We start from the raw sequence: 19,137 nt of genomic DNA on the forward strand, positions 1-19,137 counted from the left end.
CCACGGAAAGGAGAAAAAGGCAAATGGCTGGGCCATTTTAATTGCCCTGCTATGTTCAAGGTTACTTTCCCTTTTGGGTTTCTGGAGGCCTAGCATCTGCTTGAGTGCTAGGGAGAGAAGGCCTGAGTTTCAGACACTGACTGACAATTCGGCAAAAGCTATCCAGTGTGCGTACTCCAGGGCAACAGAAGTGAGGGGGAGCAGCTGTAAGCTGTAGTACAGGGAGCCTTCCAGAGGTGAAGCAAGGCTGTGAGGTGGAGTCCTCTGCAGAGTCCTGGGTGACCATGGGACCTGTGAGAGCCATCCTGGGGCTCGGGTGCTTGTGGCCAGTAAGTTCTATGGGTCTCTCAACAGCTCTGTGCTGACAAACTGACAGCAGACAAACACTGCCAGAGGAGAGCCTCTCAGTTTGTTGACTCTGGGGCCAGAGAGGCTGTCAGCACCAGCAACACCGTGCATATTAAAGCAGAGCTTTATGCTTTGCTTTTTCAAGGCCTGAAGTTGTCTTGAATTGTAAAGAGGGGTATGTACAAGAATACAAATTTAATCTTGTTTATATTTCGTCTAAGTAAGACACATCAAGTATAAATATAGGGTAGGTCATGGCTTCTGCAGTAACCCAAAGCCCCCACATGCCCATGGCTTTTTTTTTTTTCTTTTTCTTTTTTTTCAGAGCTGGGGACCAAACCCAGGGCCTTGCGCTTGCTAGGCAAGCACTCTACCACTGAGCTAAATCCCCAACCCTATGCCATGGCTTTTAACAGCACAAATGTATTAAAGCTCTGTTTCATGTGTCCTCATTCCTGGAGGCCCAGGCTAAAGGGACCCCTACCTGTGCAAGGGACCAGAACCCATCACGCATCGTCTTTTCAAAAGATTCGTGCTCGTATTCTATCAGTTTCAGCTTCTCTCATGAGCTCAGCTACCTATAGCCAGTGCACTGTAACCACGCATGTGCCCAGGAGCATCAGAACTCCAGGGGCAGCCCAAGTGGTGAGCACACTTAACAAACAGGCGGGTTGGGCCAGTAAAGACTAGATGAGAAGTAACTTATTTGGGGGTGGGAAACCTAGGAGTAGGAATTGAAACCAGACTCTTCCTCCATAATGTATTCTTCTCTGTATCTCTTCAAAGCCAATGGCAACATCACTGTCTTAGTTAGGGTTTTACTGCTGAGAACAGACACCATGACCAATGCAAGTCTTATAAAGGACAACATTTAACTGGGACTGGCTTACAGGTTCAGAGGTTCAGTCCATCACCCAGGTGAGAACATGGCAGCATCCAGGCAGGCATGGTGCAGGCAGAACTGAGAGTTCTACATCTTCATCTGAAGGCTGCTAGTGGAAGACTGACTTCCAGGCAGCTAGGACTAGGATGTAAAAGCCCACACCCACAGTGACACACTTACTCCAACAAGACTACACCTCCAAATAGTGCCACTCCCTCGACCAAGCATACTCAAACCATGACACTGTCCATAGGCAATGGCGCTCCTGGGCAAGGACACCATTATGCTTGAGAACAAAGCCCCCAGGTGACTAGGGAGTCACCGGGAACTGGAAAGTGAAAAGCAGATGCAGAAACAATGTTACCACAACATGAAATGTGCAGAAACAAAACAGTTGACATGAAAACACTGAGCTTCAGTGTTTTCAATCCACTTCAGGAAGTGGATCCCTCATACCACCAATACTAACTTGGGAAAAATAGGGCCCCTGGTCTAGAGGCTCCAACTTGCTGGGGTGGAACACTCAGGCAGCCTGGCTTCCCTGAAGGGACTGGTCTGCCCCTTGGTATCTCAGCCACCTGACATTCCTACTCCCATAGGGCTGAGGCAAGGGACTCTGTAGACCTGACTCACGGGAGCCTTAAGATGAAGAACAACTTAACTCTGACTCTTGGATTGGGAATAGCTTGTCTTTGACAGTTTACCTAATGCCACTCAGTGTCCTGGAAATATAGACTATGTTTTCGTTACCCGTGTGTGTGTGTGTGTGTGTGTGTGTGTGTGTGTGTGTGTGTGTGTGTGTGTGTGTGTTTCATGCTGGAGGTACAACCACCTCACCTTGAGGTGTTAGTCCCTAGAGTTGCCCAAAACAGAACAGAATTAGTCATACCTGCCAGAGAACACTTACTGGGACCACATCTAACCCTGTCCTTCCTTTTGCTAATGGTTTTCATGGGCCAGGTTCATCACCTTCTTGGGCGAGTTGACGGTGAGAGCCTCCAAGTGGAGCCTAAACACTCAATCCTCATAAATTTGGCTCTATGCCCCGGACTGAGCGGAATCCCAGATGGTTCCCTGGACTAGCGAAGAGAGCCTGGGGGCTCTGTGCCTGCTGTGACTTTTCCTCTTTTCCCTTCTCTTCAGGAGCTTGAGCGCCTGAACCAGGTGCTGGAGGCTGAGAAGCAGCAGTTTGAGGAGGTGGTGCAAGAGCTGAAAGTGGAGCAGGAGCAGATCAAGAGGTGATGGCCGCCCTGGGAGGCCACGGAGGGGATGCCCTGGCCCTGGGAGGTGAACCAGGGGAGGCGGAAGACGTCCTGGCCCTAGGAAGAGTAACGAAGTGGAGATGCTCCGGTCCTGGGAGAGGCAATGCGGGGGAGGGTGCCCTGGTTCTGGGAGGGGCAGCAGAGAAATGTCCTGGCCCTGGCCCTGGCCCTGGCAGACCAATGTTAAGCCAGACTAGGTTTTTAGCAGGAAGCCTGGTCTTCCCAACGCTCTGGGCCTTGAGTATATCCAGAAGAATATTGGGCCTGGTCAGGGGGTCATTTCTGTTCATCGCTAATGGTCTTTTGCAATGGTGTGAACGAGAGTGCAGACATGGGTAAGAGCAGGCCATTGAACAAGCCCCTCCAACCTTAGTGAAAGCCTAGGTTACTGGCAACAAGCTGGCCTGGCCTAGAACTGCTACCTGCAAAGGTGCCCAACCTTCTCCATCTCTCCTGGAGTCCTTTCACATTTTAGTTAATGACACATTGGGATCTTCAGCCTGATGCCTTATGGACAGATCTAGTTGCCCATTAGAAGCATTGATTGGATTATAATCTCATGAAGGTAGGGCATTTCTATAGCCCCAGCCTAGGTGACTCAGGTGTAGTCTATCCAGAATTTGGAAACTATTGCTGAGATTGACAGTGCTTGGTGTCACATCCTCATCATCACACTCACCACCACCACCACCATCATCATCTCCATCACCACCATGGTGATAGCCCAGAGAAACTTACTGGTGAAGACCTTCTTACTGGTGTAGGTCTGAAGACCTACAGTTAGATATGTATTGGGGAGGGAGGTGGAATACAGAGACTATTTTTTCCTAATTTTAAAACTTAGCATACAAATAAGAGAATCTACTTAAACGAAAAGCCAGACATTCGTTAGATACTGAATTGGAAGATAAATCCCCTGGCTTCAGGACCTCTGGTTAGTGAATCCACCTCGTTTGGCTGAGGTGTCCTTGCAGCCCTGACCCTGCAGCTGTCTTCAGTACCCAGTATTGCAGAGCAATGGCCATCCAAGAGTCCCCCTGAGCCACATCATGTAAGGTAGAAACCTGTCTGGATGCAGAGTTGGGAAGCATGCACATTGCCAATTCAGCTCTCTGTCCCCACAGGGAGCTAGAACTCACGGCAAGATGCCTCAAGGGTGTGGAGCAAGAGAAGAAGGAGCTGAGGCACCTCACAGAATCCTTACAGCACACACTGGAGGTACGGAGGCAAGCTAGCTGGCTGGGCTACGGAATGCTAGATTCTCACGTATTTCTCAGGGAAGGGACCGACAGGTGAATAAGCACGAAAGGACCTTACCTAAAGGCCTTTCTCTGTCTAGCTGGTGCGTGAGACCCAGAGCAGGGACTGGTTCTTCCCAGACCCAGAACAAAAATTCTGGCTTGCCCTTGTGATGACCGTGGCCACAGGACACTGGCTTTCCTTAGTGCCAGTATTTTTATACCAGAGGCAGCATCAATTAGAGTCACCCACCACATCCTTTTGTGGTTCCTAACTCAGCTGCTCCTGGGTGAAATTGAGCATGAAGGGAAATCAACTTCCAGGTCACCGTCATCTGATACAAGAGACTGAGGGGAGGGGAGGGGCAAGCCGCATGTGTCAAGGACAGAGGACAAACCTCTTAGCATAGCATGCAAGCACACCCCCCCAGCAGCCCCCCCCCACTCCCTGCTCCAACCTCTGAGCTCATATCCCCAAGGAAAAGAAGATTTCCGAGCCCCTGCACCTCAGCCCCACGGCTGCTTCTAGGCCACATGGCCTTCCGGTCTCCTCTGTTTCTGGAGAACTGTTTTTCTTCAGACTCTCTTTAGTCAAAGCTTCCTTGAACCCTCTAGGTAGGCATTTGTTCTGTGTCCCCATGCATTTGGCACATCGGTTACAGGATGAACGCTCTGGGCCATATTTTTGAAACTGTGGGCTTCATTTGACCATGTCTTAACTACATCCCAAAGTCCAGCATCTGAAATGAGGGTGGGACCATACATTAGCTGAATCCATGAGTTGTCATGAAGGCTGCAAGAGTTTTAGTCTCCCTAGAAACTGGAGCCTTGGTTTGTTTCACCGTTCCTGTCATGGGGAGTGGTTACCATGGATATCTTCAATGGCATAATTTCATCGTAGTGTTATGATGCTGGTTGATAAACATAGAGAATGTACTCGTGGACTGATCGGTCCTTTTGGGCATTTTCACATGAGCCCAAGACATTTTCTCCTTGAGGAACAAGGGCCTCAAAGGTCACTTTGCCCTTAGGCCTTGACAGCTGGCTCCGATAGGTGCCATCGTCACTATTGGAAGTCACATTGGGTTCCTCCTTGTCTGTCTGTTTAGATGAAGGAGTAACCTGGCCATGTTCTAAGAAAGGAGGTCTTGGAATGAGATGTCCTTCATGGGGGATTGAAGGAGTAGTTTACTCCCTAAAATTGTAAGAAGACCGGGGCAGCCATGCTGGAGAGCTAACCCCTGCTCCTTTTCACCCTTCCTGTCTTTGTGCCAGGAACTCTCCATAGAGAAGAAGAAAACCCTAGAGATGCTGGAGGAAGATAAGAACCAGCCACAGCCCTTGACCAATCAGAGTGAACAGCCACCAGCCACTGATGGTCTCCATAGCAACCTCAGGCAGATCGAAGAGCGGATGCAGGAGCTTTTGGCAGAGAAGCTTCTGGCTGAGAAGCGGTGAGGCACCGGGTCCTCCGGCATCTCATCTCGGAAGCTGTGTCTGCCCTCGAGTTAGACAGCTGGGCTCGAAGTCTGGCTGTCATTCACGAGATGGCTCACTTCCTTTCTGCCTATGATCTGGCTTTCCCAAAGCTGACTTGACCAACCATATAGAGTATCAGCAAAACAGTGTCCCTGGCCAGCCAGCAGGATCCCTTAGCTTCTACCCACCCAACCCATGAAGAAACAGCCTCACTGAGGTTGGGGCACTTCTCTGAGGTCAGAGAAGTAGCAATCCCCAAATAGCTAAGCCTCGGGCACTCCATACCACCCCTCTCATCCCCCAGCTGACCAGACCCAGAGAGGACTCAGCCTTTCTGTAGGCATGGTTCCAGCAGGCGCCAGCTACCCCCTTGGTAGGTGAGCCTTGGGTAAGCACCTCTCCTGCCCGCAGGATGAAGGAGAATGAGGAACGCTCACGGGCCCTGGAGGAGGAACGGGAGTTCTACTCAAGCCAGTCTCAAGCCCTGCAGAACTCGCTGCAGGAGCTGACTGCAGAGAAGCAGCAGGCTGAGCGGGAACTCAAGGTGTGCAACCTGCATGGGCCTTGTGCTCTGGAGCCTCCCTACTGCTGGGGACTCCTGCCCATCCCTGAACTCACAGCCACCCCCATCCTCTCTCCCAGTGTCCAGGTGTCCAGGGATGAGTTTATCAAGAGAGTAGTAGTCTATCACCGATAGGCAAGTGCCTCGCCCAGCCATCTGGGTCATGGGTAAGACATGGAAAGCAAAATATGGAAACCTCCATCCCAGACTAATTGAGTTCATAATGATCAGGAAAGGTGCGCTAGCTATTTTCCTCATTACTGTGATAAAGTACCTGTCAAGATCAGCCTAAGGAAGGAAAGTTTGTGGTTTGAGGGGGATATAGTCCACCCTAACAGGGAAACCATGGCGGTGGGAGTATGAGGCAGCTGGCGACATTGTAGTCAGGAAACAGCGAGAATCCATACCTTCTCTCCTTTCCTGTTTGTTCAGTCTGGGGCCTCAATGCATGGGGCAGTGCCACTCCCACCCAGGGTGCATCCTCTACCCTCAGTTAAACCTTTCTGGAGATGTTCCACAGACACAGCCTGAAGTGGGTCTCCTAGGTGATCCTAAATTGGTCCGATTAGCCATGAAAATCGGCCATCACAGAAGGCTTCTGGGGAGGTGGAGACAGCCCCCTGGACTCTTCTTCCCTCTTGCTCACCCCTCATGTAGGCTGAAGTGAAAGTACGCATGGACCTTGAGAGGCGGCTTCGGGAGGCAGAGGCGGCCTTGAGGAGCCTGGAACAAGGCCTCAATTCCAAGGTTCGGAACAAGGAGAAGGAAGAGAGGATGCGGGCTGATGTGAGCCACCTGAAAAGTAAGAGCCTCCCTCCAGGGCTCAGCTGTAGTCCCAGAACTCAGCCCCCATAAGCCCAGGCCCACCCGAGCCTGGAACAGGCCTAGCGCATGTGAGGTAGTCCTTCCTGTTCCTCCTCAGACACCTTCCTGTAGTCCCTTTGGTAATGCCTCTTTGTGGGAGTTGAGCCTGGAGTGAAGATATGGAAGGAAAGCCTGGAGTTTTGTCCTCCTCTTTTAAAAAGTTCAGAGCTCTGTTCCCAGCGGATCTACCCTATTGATAGCTACAGGTTGTGGTTTGAGGGAACAAATTATGTTCTATAAAGGATAGATCAACCTATCTCCCACCAGATCAAACCAGAGCTTAGGAGGGGAAGGTGAGACTCAGAGAAAGACACAGTCAACTGCTCCTTCCTGCCACCAGGGTTTTTTGAGGAGTGCATCCGGAATGCAGAGCTGGAGGCCAAGATGCCAGTCATCATGAAGAACTCAGTGTACATCCACAAGGCGGCCACTCGCCGTATCAAGAGCTGCCGTTTCCATCGACGACGGTCTAGTACTTCCTGGAATGACAGTGAGTACGCATAGGCCCCTTGGGGTCAGATGGCACAGGCTGTGGTGACAAGGCAGGAAGAGAGCAGGTTAGAGACAAGGTTGGACAGTATGTCCTTGAACGTGACTCTCCCAGCCTGGGGCAGGAAGGACCAAGTGAAACACAGCAGCATGTAGGGCTGGGATGAGGGAGGAAGGGTGGGCTCAGCGTGAGGGAATGCCATTCATGGGGCAATGGGTCCTTGTCTCCACAGTGAAGCCATCCCAGTCCTTCATGACCTCCCAGCTAGAAGCCAACAACATAGAGGAGCTGAAGGAGGTGGCCAAGCGGCTAAGCAGAGACCAGCGCTTCCGGGAATCCATCTATCACATCATGGCTACCCAGCCTGGGGCCTCTGCACTTCCCCGGGGAGGAAAGTAATGGGAACGCCTCCCCTACCTCCTGTCTTTCCTTGGTGGGGCAGCAGGGAGGTCTGATTCCCCTTGGTCCTCTCCAGCAGAGCACTACTGGGAGAGGGGCACCCTCATTCTCAAAGGAGGTAATACCTCTCTGCCTCACCCGGAGCCCTGACCTTGGAGGTCAGAAGAGAGCGTTGGAAGAGAGCACTGGATTCCCTGAAACTGGAGTCATGGGTGGTTGTGAGCTATAGTGTGGGTGCTGGGAACCAAACCTGGGTCCTCTGGAAGAGCGGTTCTCTTAACCACTGAGCCATCTCTCCAGGCCCGAGCCCTGACCCTGGGTCTACCCTAGGTAGGGGTAGGTCCACACTGGGTGCTACCTGGTTGTCATGATGAGGCCTGGCTCTGTGTGGTATCTGTTGGTCAAGAAGAGAAGTTGTCTATTCCACGAGGACTGAAAAGTTCCTCTGGTACCCACCGTACCCCCTTGGTGACTCTCCTATGCTGACCCTGGTCCCATGACACCCCCTAACTCTCTTCGCTCCTTATCCTCCAATTTGTCCAGACCCTGAACTTATTCCATGTCCTTGGAGACGGAAAAGCAGGCCCTGAGACACAAACCCAGGTTCACAGCACCCCACCCCCCTCTCTGCCGTATTCCTGGCTATAAGGCCACCCAGGTCTCCTAGTCACAAATGGGTTTCTCCATATACAGCTCCAGCAATCTGCTGGAGGGTAGCTGCCTTGGGCTCTTGTGACCCTGCCCCCCGGGAGGTCTGTCTCTCTCCCAGCTGGTGCACCTTGCAGCTTCCTCCTCCTGCAGTGGCCTCACTCAATGAACCAATGCAGCCAGGAACCCACCACATGGGAACAGGGACCTGTGGGGAGCCGGTAGCCATTGGTGGGTTCAGTGCTGTCAGAGTGGCACTGTGACACCAGCCTGCAGGTTTTATGGAAGACCACTACCGTTTACGAGGCCAAAGACTGAGGAATGTGTTCCTCATCTGTGAGAGTCTTTTGGCCCATCCCTCAGAAGCTGTCTGAGTCTATCAGTCTTGTCAAACAATACTTGGGGAGGGGGCGGGGACACATACGGCAGTTAAGAGCACTTGTTTCTCTTGGGAGGACCCAGACTTGGTTCCCACATGGTAGCTCACAACCATCTGTGACTCCGTTTGCCAGGAGATCCAACACCCTCTCCTGACCTCCACAGACACCAGGCCCTCCCATGGTGCGTGTACACACATGCAGACAAAACATACACATAAAATAGATCCTTAAAAAACACATTTAAAGGGGGCCAGGTGCTAAGGCGGTGCTGGATCAAAGGCATCCATTTTCTGTCAGAAGACTGAAGTGTCCTGAGGGAGGTACAGAAGTCACTCCGGGGAAGAACCCTTGTCAAGGTCTGGGCTGCCCTGTTCTCCATGGTTGCTTCTGGGTGGGGTGTTTCGGAGTCAGTGCATCCGAGTGTAAATATAAAACTTTAAGTGTGTCTAAACCTGCATAAACCCAGAGCTCGTCTTACAAAACATGTATATGGAATGGACTTTGAAATGAAGATGTAGAAAACCAGATTACTGGTTTTGTTTGTTTTTAAAAAATTAATAATGGCTTGCTCTTGGAGAAAATGTCAAGTGCAATTGATGTTCCTGGTCAAAGTATTAACCAGAAAGAAAAGTACTGCTACACAAGAACTCTGGCAAGTGTGTGTTGTTTCTTGTTTATTCATTCAGAATTTTAGATGGCCCAGGCTGGGCTCAAACTCAGTGTTTCTGAGGGTGACTTGCCCCACCTCCTGAGGACTGGGCTTCAAACAAACTAGGTCATACCCTACCAACTGAGCCGGTGCATACCCAGCCCAGGAATTCACGAGGCATGGAAACTTGCTTTGTAGACCAGGCTGGCCTTGAACTCAGATCTGCCTGCCTCTGGCTCCCGAGTGTGGGCATTAAAGGCGAGCGCTGCCACTGCCTCGGGATAGGTTCCCATGCTTAATATTATTGTAAGGGCAATCGAGTTGGTTTTGGTTTTGGTTTTTCAAGGTAGGGCTTTTCTATGTAGCCCTGGCTGTCCTGGAACTCAGAGATCTACCTGCCTCTGCCTCCAGGATGCTGGGATTAAATGTAGGTACCACCACTGCCCGGCAGGAATTAAATTTTAACACGAATCTGGGAGGAGACAGACTCAAATCTCAGCAGTTCTTTCTGAGCAGAAGCACCAAGTCCCCAGTTCATTTTTTCTTCTTCTCACCCTGTATTTTCTATGCTTCAGGCGAGTCTAGGTTACCTCCAACCATATCTAACACAGCATGTATACACACAAACGTGCACACACGCCAACCAGCATCTCTGTGGGAAGATGGAGGAATGGAGTTATTACTGGAAACATTGACATGGCATATAACATTAATATTATACAGCACTTTCTAAAAGTAACTCTTAATCACTGGCCAATTAATTGTGTTACTTCCTGGCAGTGGTTTCAAAGTAGGCAGTGTAGTATTTCTAGAGATGTGCTGCCCCCTGCAGGCCACCTGTGGAAGTGTATCATCCTGTCCTGCGTGTTCCAGCTGAAGAACCCACAGCTTACCTGTGACTCGCCGACTTAATAATTAACTGAAAAAAAAATGTGTTTCCACCCCGAGGTCCTGGATGTCTCCGTGTTATAAAATCTTCAGGGTTTTCCTCTGATGAGTATAGACCAAAGGCACAGCCTGAAAGAGACAACGTGCCCGTTAGCTTCAACACTCACACCAGGAATGGACGGTCTTGCTAGCTCTGTTTCATAATCAGGAGAGGCAGAAATGAGGAATTACTGTTATTCAGTTAGTTTCTGAGCTGAGGGTGTTGCCATGCAGGCTACCCTGGTGTTTACTGCTTCCCAGCGTCTCCAGAGGTTCCCCATTGCCTACCATGAATGTCCCCATGAGGACACTCATGGAGTGGCCGCTGTCTCTAATGCCTTCCCACAGTTTCAATGACTTTTCTTCTTTCTGTGACCAATTACCAGATGTGGAACAAGGAACTGCTTGTGTTGGCTTGCCGTTCGAGGGTACAGACCCTTATGATGGGGAAGCCCTGGCAATGGAAGCTTGAGACAGCTGGTTGTGATGATGCCACCTCAAATGAGAGTCCCTGCCAAGGACGACCACAATTGTAGTTCTCCACTTCTCTCCCTGTGTCTATAGTCTGCCCAGACTTTGCTCTAAGTTTATTGAAAAACACAAAAATATAGGATAGGAAAGGACTAGGAAACTTCTGACTTACTTTCTTTCTTTCTTTCTTTCTTTCTTTTTTCTTTCTTCCTTCCTTCCTTCCTTCCTTCCTTTCTTTCTTTCTTTCTTCCTTTCTTTCTTTCCTTCTTTCTTTTGAGACAGGGTTTCTCTGTGTAGGCCTGGCTATACTGGAACTCAGAGATCCCCCCTGTCTCTGCCTCCCAAGTGCTGAGATTAAAGCCTCGCACCGCCACTGGGCAGCTCGACTTGTATTTTTTTTTTTAAACCAGAGTTTACAAGGGAAGAATTTAGTTTATTGAACCCTACTGAGCCAGAATATCATGCAAAACCACAAACAGATGTCACCAACCTATATCCACATGTTGTTTCCAACATTTATGTGGGACAATTAAATAATTGTTTCTGATGCTGCTGTTTTTTATCTGATGATTTAACTAATCTCTCTCTCTCTCTCTCTCTCTCTCTCTCACACACACACAAACACACACACACACACTGTTCTGGGTCAAGGGCATGGAAGGGTCACAAAGGAGAGGGAGGAAATGTGGTCTGAGAGTAAAGTCATGCATTCAGTTTAGCTTATAAAAGTGGGTTACAGGGCAAGTCCAAGGCCTTGTAAGGTGGGCTACATTGGTTTCTTAAAGCAAGATGAACAGGCTTAATACACAGTGGGGAACAAGTTGAGTGCATAGCTTTAAGTGGTCTCCAGGCATATTATTAACTTGGTTGCAAGGCCAGCAAAAGTTCAGCCTCTGAAGTCAAAAGTGTTTGCAGAGGCTGCTGTCCCACAGCTGTCCTACTGCCTTTGTAGCAGGAAGCAGGGAGCCAGAAATGCTACTGTTAGTGTTGATTGATGTTGGTCATATGGTACAGTAAAGAGAGAGGCTTGCCAACATGCTACACCTTAATTTTCCAAGGGACCAGAAGGGTTCAGCCTTCTTGTAAGATTGGCACTCGGCTAGCTCACTCAAACACTATACAAAGTTAATTGGGACTGGGAAAGGTTCCAGCTACCAAAGTTATCTTGCCCTTGCTGCCCCTGACAGCAGACAACCCACACAGATCTCAGTGCCTTTTGACCATGGCTAGCCATAACCAAAAGTAAGAACTCCAGGCTCGCCAGGATTGTCTTAGGACCAAGATTAGTGCAGCTGCAAGTTCTCATGTGGCCCAAGTGCAGATTCTCTAGAGAGACATTTCTTCAAGGTTCAAAAACTCTCAAAACAATTTCTCTTGGGTCTCTACTGATTGACCCAAACACAGCAAAGGGCTTGCTGAAACCTTTCACACTTAGAGCCAGACACAAAGGCTTTACTATTCAGATCACTGTAGTTCGGCTCTACACATTCAGCTCAGGACTCCAGCCTGTAGAACGGTCCCAATCCACATTCCAGGTGGAGCTTCCAACCTCTGTGAATTAATCTAGATCATCTCGAACAGACACAACCAGAGGTTTGGTTTCATGGGGACTCTAAATCCCAGCAAGTTGACAAGGTTAACCATCAAAGGCATGTTAGAGAAGGCAAGAGACTTTGGAAAGCATAAATGTTGCAGCCTAGGGACCTGTTGCCAGTCTCGATCTCTGGAAGGAGGTAATACCATTAATCACTCGCAGCCTGGGCAGCCTGTTTGGAACAGATACATGCCCCAGCCTCAGGAGCAGCCTAGGGTGTCAACTGTGATCTAACCGGACAGCAGCTGGCAAACTACAGGGCAACACAGTCGTCCACGGAGCCCTGTGCCCCTGCCAGAGGGAAGCTGCTCAGATCTCCAGCCCTCTGCGGAGTCTCCCCAAAGCCAGAAACCCCACATCTTTGACCCAGGAAAGAGCTAACGGCTTCTTTCACCCCACTTCTTGTGAAGGGGGAGAGCAGTAAGACTTTTGAGGAAGAATAAAGTGGTTTGTTCAGCCTGGTACAAAGTGAACGCCTCTCCATCCAGTGGGGTTGAACGAAGGTCCTTCAAAAGTTTAGGGAACATGCCACGCCCAGGAATTCTGGGCTAGATTGTAATAAACCAAACCCCTTGGTGACTGTCTCCCTGTATCCCCGCAGTTGGAAATGCAACCTGTCCTGTGTCTCTTTGGCTTTGCTTTGGGGGTGACCAGGTGAAGAAGCCAAGGTGACTCAGGGCTTCTCAGAGACAGAAGCTGTATGTACATCTAGGCCTCCAGGGCGCCACCCAGGTGACGAGAGCAAACTACATTTTGGGATTCATGGTCCCAGGGTACCTGACACCTGCTAGTCACGCTGTGAACACTCAACCCATGCCTGTTAGCCTATGCCAGCCATGACTGGTGGGCTTGTGTCTCAAAAGAGACTGAGAAGACCCCAGGAAGACCTTGCCTTTCTCCCCACTCCCGTGATAGAGAAGGTCACTGCTGGTCACTCGCTGGCCATGTGACATTGGGGAGCCACTATTTTTTAGTGATTTCTGAATCTATGTTTATATTGCAGGAGAGAAGCCTCTTTACTCTCGTAGGGTCACAGGGATGACTATGGAGTATGGACTTCCATAACCCACGATTTTCCTGCTCTGTAGCCTATAGGAAACTGCCTTTGAGTGCCACTAGAGGTCAGGACAGCCAGGCCTCTCGGAGGATGCTCTGGTCAATTGAACTAAGTGCCACACTGTCCTCCAAATTATCTGAAAGAGGAAAGTTTGGGCCAGGCATGGTGGCACACACCTTTAGTCTTAGCACTGGGCAGGCAGAGGCAGGTGGATCTCTGTGAGTTTGAGGCCAGCCTGGTTCCAGGACAGCTAGGGCCACACGGTGAAACATTCAAATTTATTAATTAGTTCATTAACTTTGGCCTTGAGATGAGAACAAGAAAGACAACCAATTCATCATCTCAAGGATAAATAATCAATGGAAGATGCTCCCTGTCGCCTTCACCCCACGTCTGAGGCCACGCCCCCATCTTCACTCAGTCAGCGTTTACTGTGATTCTATGGTGTGGAGTTGTGCACTCCCGTTGTCTTTCATTGGGCTTTTTATTGTGGTAAAAGAAAAATGCAATCAAAACCTACCACTTTAAACATTAACTTATTTGAACCCCTTTTCTTTCTTCTTTACCTTCTTTTCTTGTCTTTTTGTATTTCAAGACAGAGCTTTTCTATATATTCTATATACTCCTGGTTGTCCTTGAACCTACCCTGTAGTAGACCAGGCTGGCCTCAAACTCAGAGATCTGCCTGCCTCTGTCTCCCGGCCACTTGAGCCATTTCTACCCGTGTGGTTTAGTGATGTTAAATATATCCACACTGTTGTGCAGTCCATTTCCAAGATGCTTCATTTGGCAAAACTCGGAACCCATTAAGAAATAATTCCCTCCCTCACTCCTTGTGCTGGCAAACACCGTTCTACCTTCTGCCTGCCCATGGCAACTTTAGACACAGATAGATCAAGTAAGTAGAATGAGGTAGTATTTGTCTTTTTCTTTACATGTTTGTTTATTGTGTGCTATATAGCACACATGTGGAGGTCAGAGGTTATCTTGATGGAACCAGTTCTCCACCACGTGGGTTTCTGGGATTAAACACAAATGCTAATCTTTGTGTTTGTTCCCACTGGTGAGCTATCTTGGTTCTTTTTTTTTTTTTTTTTTTTTTTCGGGGCTGGGGCCCGACCCCAGGGCCTTGCTTCCTTGGCAAGCGCTCTCCCCCTGGGCTAAATCCCCAACCCCTGGTGAGCTATCTTGGGAGCCTATTTTCGTTTGCTTGTCTTGTTAAAGATTTATTTTATTTTGTGTGTATGACTGCTTTGCCTGCAGGTATGCGTGTACAGTATACATATGCCTGGTGCCCGAAAGGTGCCAGGAGAGGGCACTGGACCGGAGCTCCCGGAACTAGAGTTACAGATGACTGTGAGCTACCGTGTGGGCATTGGGAACCAGCCAGAGTCTTTTGCAAGAGCACCCAATGTTCCTAACCATATTTTTCTCCCCAGTAGCTTACTTCATTAGCATAGCATCCTTGAGGTTCACCACTGTGTCAGGATTTCTTTATCAAACAATATCCTACCACTTTTAAAAAATAAAAGTTAATTGAAATACTCTTCAAACAAGTTGTTGGCCAATGGAGGGACCCCCAGTTCCTACCCTTCTTTCCTTCACTCTGGCTTCCTGCAGTTTAGGGATGCTTGGCTGTCACTTCCTTCTTCTCCCCAGCAGGTGGCAGCATGCTCTGAGCAGGCCTGCGGATTCCGGTGGGAAAGTGAGCTGGGGCTCCCGCAGCAGGGGGAGGGCTTTGTGGCTGCACAGTGCTGCGTGATTGGCTTGCATGGATCTGTAGGTCATCCCTTCCTTTAGGATAGAAAACAAAGGCTCTGCTTTGACCACTGTATACCTAGTATATTATAAACCGGACTCTCACACTGGTTTGTGGTCTCACAGCATCCCTTTCCTGAGTCCATAGTGGCTAAGGAGTTGCCCAAGGGCATATGACTTAGAAATAGAAGTTCGGGTGCTTGAGCCCAAGGTCAGTCTTCTTTATAGCACATCTTGGAAAATACAGCATTTACTGGAACATCATTATAACACGTGTGACTGCAGATGCTCTTTTCAACTCTCCCCCAGTTCTGGTGTAGATTGTAGCTTCTGACCCCTGGAGATGCTTTCTGGGAAAACGTCACCTTCTCAGGAAACAAACAGCAGCCATATTCACTGCCACCCAGGCTCTAACCCAAGGAATTCCACTCACCCTATAGTATTTGTCCTGATTGTGTTGGGAGCATATGAGGCAAGAGGGCGTAGGGCAGAAGTCTTCCTACCATTTGTTGTGGGCATAGAGTATTAAGACAGTAAGTATTGGGGGCTGAGGATTTAGCTCAGTGGTAGAGCGCTTGCCTAGCAAGCACAAGGCCCTGGGTTCGGTCCCCAGCTCCGAAAAAAAAAAAAAAAAAAAGACAGTAAGTATTGTGAAATTGTCAGGCATAGGATATAATTGAAGGGGAAATACCCTGCAATTTTCTTCAAACATTTCTTCAAATGATCTTAGAAAGTAATGGCCCTTCAGCAAAGTGGCCAGGTTCTCCTGGGCCTGCCATCCAGAGTGAAGACCCAGGATGCCATCTTCCACAAGCATTCGATAATGAATATGTGATTGAAGTCCGGTACAATAAAACCCACTCTTTCCCCTTTCTGTAGCAGAGGAAAATAATTACCACATTTCTCGTTTGAAAAATCCATTGTGGCCTCTGACTTTGCCTAGAGTTTGCTTCTGATGAATGATTATCCGTGCAAAGAGGGAACCTTAGGTTTCCATGCTAAAGAGACCTTGTGTGAAACGGCTGCTTTAGAGTATGGCTGTGGGGGCTGAGGATGCGGCTCAGCTTTTAGAGGGCTTGCCTAGCATGCCCACAGCCCTGAGTTCAAATCCCCACTGTGGTATAATCCAGAAGTGGGTGTCTGTGGCTGCTATCTGACTCAGAAAGTAGAAGCAGGAGGACCAGAAACTCAATCGAGGCTGACCTGGAACATACCTGAGAGCTTGTCTCACGAAACAAGCAGTAACCAAGTAAGTATGGGTGCAGAAGGAACCCTCAGGAAGGTTCCCATTGTTCTTCTTGTAGATTTGAGTGCTGCAAGTGTGTACTGAAATAATGTGTCAGTGTGACGACTTCAGTTCTGTACTTCAGGAGCTATACCAACAAAACAATGTTGTTCGTATTGCTCAGTTAGCATCCTACACAGGTCTATTGCTGCTTGATGACCATTTATAGCCACCTGACAATGGTCATCATCTCCGTGTGTGTGCGTGTGTGTGTGTGTGTGTGTGTGTGTGTGTGTGTGTGTGTGTAAATGTCATCTCCTGTGGGTGCCTGCAATGTCAGAAGAAGGCATTGGGTCCCTCAGAGTTGGAGTTACAGGCAGCTCTGAGCCACCCGGAGTAGGTGTTGGGAACACGCTCTTCTCCTCTGCAGAAGCAGCAAGTATCCTGAGCCACTGAGCCATCTCTCCAGACCCTCACCACTCTTTTTAAATCAAAATTAAAATCCTTTGGATGAGCCAAGGGTGGTGGCACACACTTGTCATCCCAGCACTGGGAGGTTGAGGCAGGAGGATTGCTGCAAGTTTAAGGCTAGCCTGGGTTACTTAGAGAGTGCTAGTCCAGCCTGAGCTATGCAGTAAGACCCTGTCTCAGAAAAGAAAGACAAAAATCATGTGAAGAACATTCTTTTGTTGTTTTGGTTTTTGTCCCTTTTGTTTGTTTGTTTGATTGGTTGGTTGGTTTGGTTTGGTTTGGTTTGGAATTTGAGAAAAGGTTTTACTGTGTCACCATGGCTGTCCTGGAACTCACTCTCCAGGCCGGGCTGGCCTTGTATAGGAATGGTACTAAAGCAACTTTACAGCCAAGCGTTTGGTGCCTACTCATGGGTACCGATCGCCACTCTGCTTCTCTCACAGGAAGAGAGTCTTGGTTGACTTCCAAGCATTCACCCCTAGAGGAAGGTGAACTGATTCCAGCTCAATGACACATCCTAATTGATCCACTGTAATCATGGCAATTATTCTTCTCTGCTGGAGATAGTGCTTCAGGAAGAGGCACATGGCCAAGAGAATACCAAAGACCCAAGTCTGCCAGAGGGCTCCTGGGAAAGGTTTTCTCCCTAAAGCAAGTCAAAGGGGAGCTACAGTCCGTTCCATCCAGTGACTCTGACCTGTATGACTATCATACTTGGGACCATGAAGAAAAGTGACCCGAGGACCATGCCAGTGCATGCAGGATGGCCAAACAGGGGTGGGGCCTTGGTTCCTCCATAATTGCTGAGTTACTGATGCTGATCCCGTATCTAAGGACTCTGGCCCTAAAATAGTCAAAAAGCATTTTCCAACCACAGATTAAAAACTAGAGACATCTACTCATTCCTTCAATGAATATTCATTGAGGATCAAAAGCATATTTTTGAGAGTTCTGGCCCATTTCCCCTGCAATTCAATCTCTAAAAATGTACTCTCCCTTGAAACACTCAACAAGGGTGCTGGGAACTGAGCTTAGGTCCTCTGGAGCAGCAAATGCCTTAATCTCTGAGTCATCTCTCCAGGCCCTAGAATCAGAATGTAATGGAAAGAGATTTAACCATTTAACCTTGGGCGTAATACAAAAAGACTCTTAGGGAAAGGATAACTAAGTGTAGGTTTTTCCAGAGAGTCATGGCTGTTTTAATAATTGTCGTATGCCAGATGCCTTTAATCCCAGAACTGGGAAGACAGAGGCAGGCACAGATCTGAGTTTGAAGGAAGCCTGGTCTACATAGCAAGTTGCTAGACAGCCAGAATCTACACAGAGAAACATACAAAGAAACAAACAAAAGGAAACAAAGAAACAAAGGAAAGACGGTTCTAAGTGAAGATTTCATGCTATAATTTAATTGCCAGCACTTTGATTTCTTATGGGCACATAAAAACAGTATGTCATGTCCTCCATGGTGTCTTGAGCTGGATGGTACCTGTGTTCTAAGGACTGAACACTGCTACAGTGCAGGACTTAGTGATGCATAAATGACCGCCATACCTAAGTTAACTGTACAGAGTCCTTTACGTGGCATCCAGAGGCCCATGCAGCAGTCACTTTTCAATGGCCAACCTTAGGTTTCCAAGGTTACCACTGGGGTCCACGTCTCCAGTTGCTCATAAGGATTTTCCCTGTTCATTGTGCCTGAAAGTGGCCCAGAGCACTTCTGTTCTCATTTAATTGGCTGAAGGTTGGCCACATCTTTTTGCAGGGGATTCTGGGAAATGTAGTCTGTCTGAGGGACACTATGGAAGCAAGCAACAGCTGTGATGCACACGGTAAGCAACTCTGTGGAGTGGAGAAGTCCCACCAGCCCGGAATGTTCCAAAGGAGAGAAAACCCCAACCTGTTTGTTTATCTTGTTGGTCTGTTTGGGGTTGGTGTCCTGAATGAGATACTCAAGACTCCCAAAACTAGCTCTATGTGGTTAACCGAGCCTATGACGCTTATTCTAAACCAGGAATCTCTACTGGGGACATCTTTAGGTAGAAGAGGGTTTTCAGAAGTGCAGCAGCAGCTCGGTTCTAACCAGCTGACTCCACCCACCCTGCTGGCTCAGAGGGGCTTGTGGGAGACTGCATTGTTTGTTCAATGCAGTGTTATTCTAGTCAGCCCGCCCCAGCATGGAGAACAGAGTGGTCCTGCCAATAGTCCGCTTAAACAGTCCCTTCCCCAGTTTCCCCAATACTAGCAGCTCCAAACTATAACAGCACTCCAGGCTACCTGCTCAGCTCAGCTTCTCCTGGCCCAACTGTCCCTAACACTGTCTTCTGCACCAACTGCCTTCTCTTCTCACCTTAGTAGCCCAATCCCCTTTCTTGGCCTCAACTGGCTTTGTAATATCCCATCCTGTTCCCAGATATTCAAGAGGCAACCAACAC

General features: G+C 48.8%; 1 protein-coding gene across 1 annotated transcript in view; it reads left to right on the forward strand.

Annotated features, from left to right (window-relative positions):
* Plekhd1 (pleckstrin homology and coiled-coil domain containing D1) overlaps positions 1-7,750 on the forward strand; it is a 29,871-nt gene extending 22,121 nt beyond the window's left edge. The window contains exons 7-13 of the mRNA XM_032908038.1: positions 2,375-2,469; positions 3,618-3,711; positions 5,007-5,185; positions 5,622-5,754; positions 6,430-6,574; positions 6,977-7,126; positions 7,359-7,750. Of these exons, the coding sequence (XP_032763929.1) occupies positions 2,375-2,469; positions 3,618-3,711; positions 5,007-5,185; positions 5,622-5,754; positions 6,430-6,574; positions 6,977-7,126; positions 7,359-7,525 (963 nt within the window). The 3' untranslated portion in view covers positions 7,526-7,750. The remainder of the gene's footprint in view (positions 1-2,374; positions 2,470-3,617; positions 3,712-5,006; positions 5,186-5,621; positions 5,755-6,429; positions 6,575-6,976; positions 7,127-7,358) is intronic.
* The last annotated feature ends 11,387 nt before the right edge of the window (positions 7,751-19,137 follow it).

This window comes from Rattus rattus, chromosome 7 (assembly GCF_011064425.1).
Source record: "Rattus rattus isolate New Zealand chromosome 7, Rrattus_CSIRO_v1, whole genome shotgun sequence".
Classification (NCBI taxonomy): domain Eukaryota; kingdom Metazoa; phylum Chordata; class Mammalia; order Rodentia; family Muridae; genus Rattus; species Rattus rattus.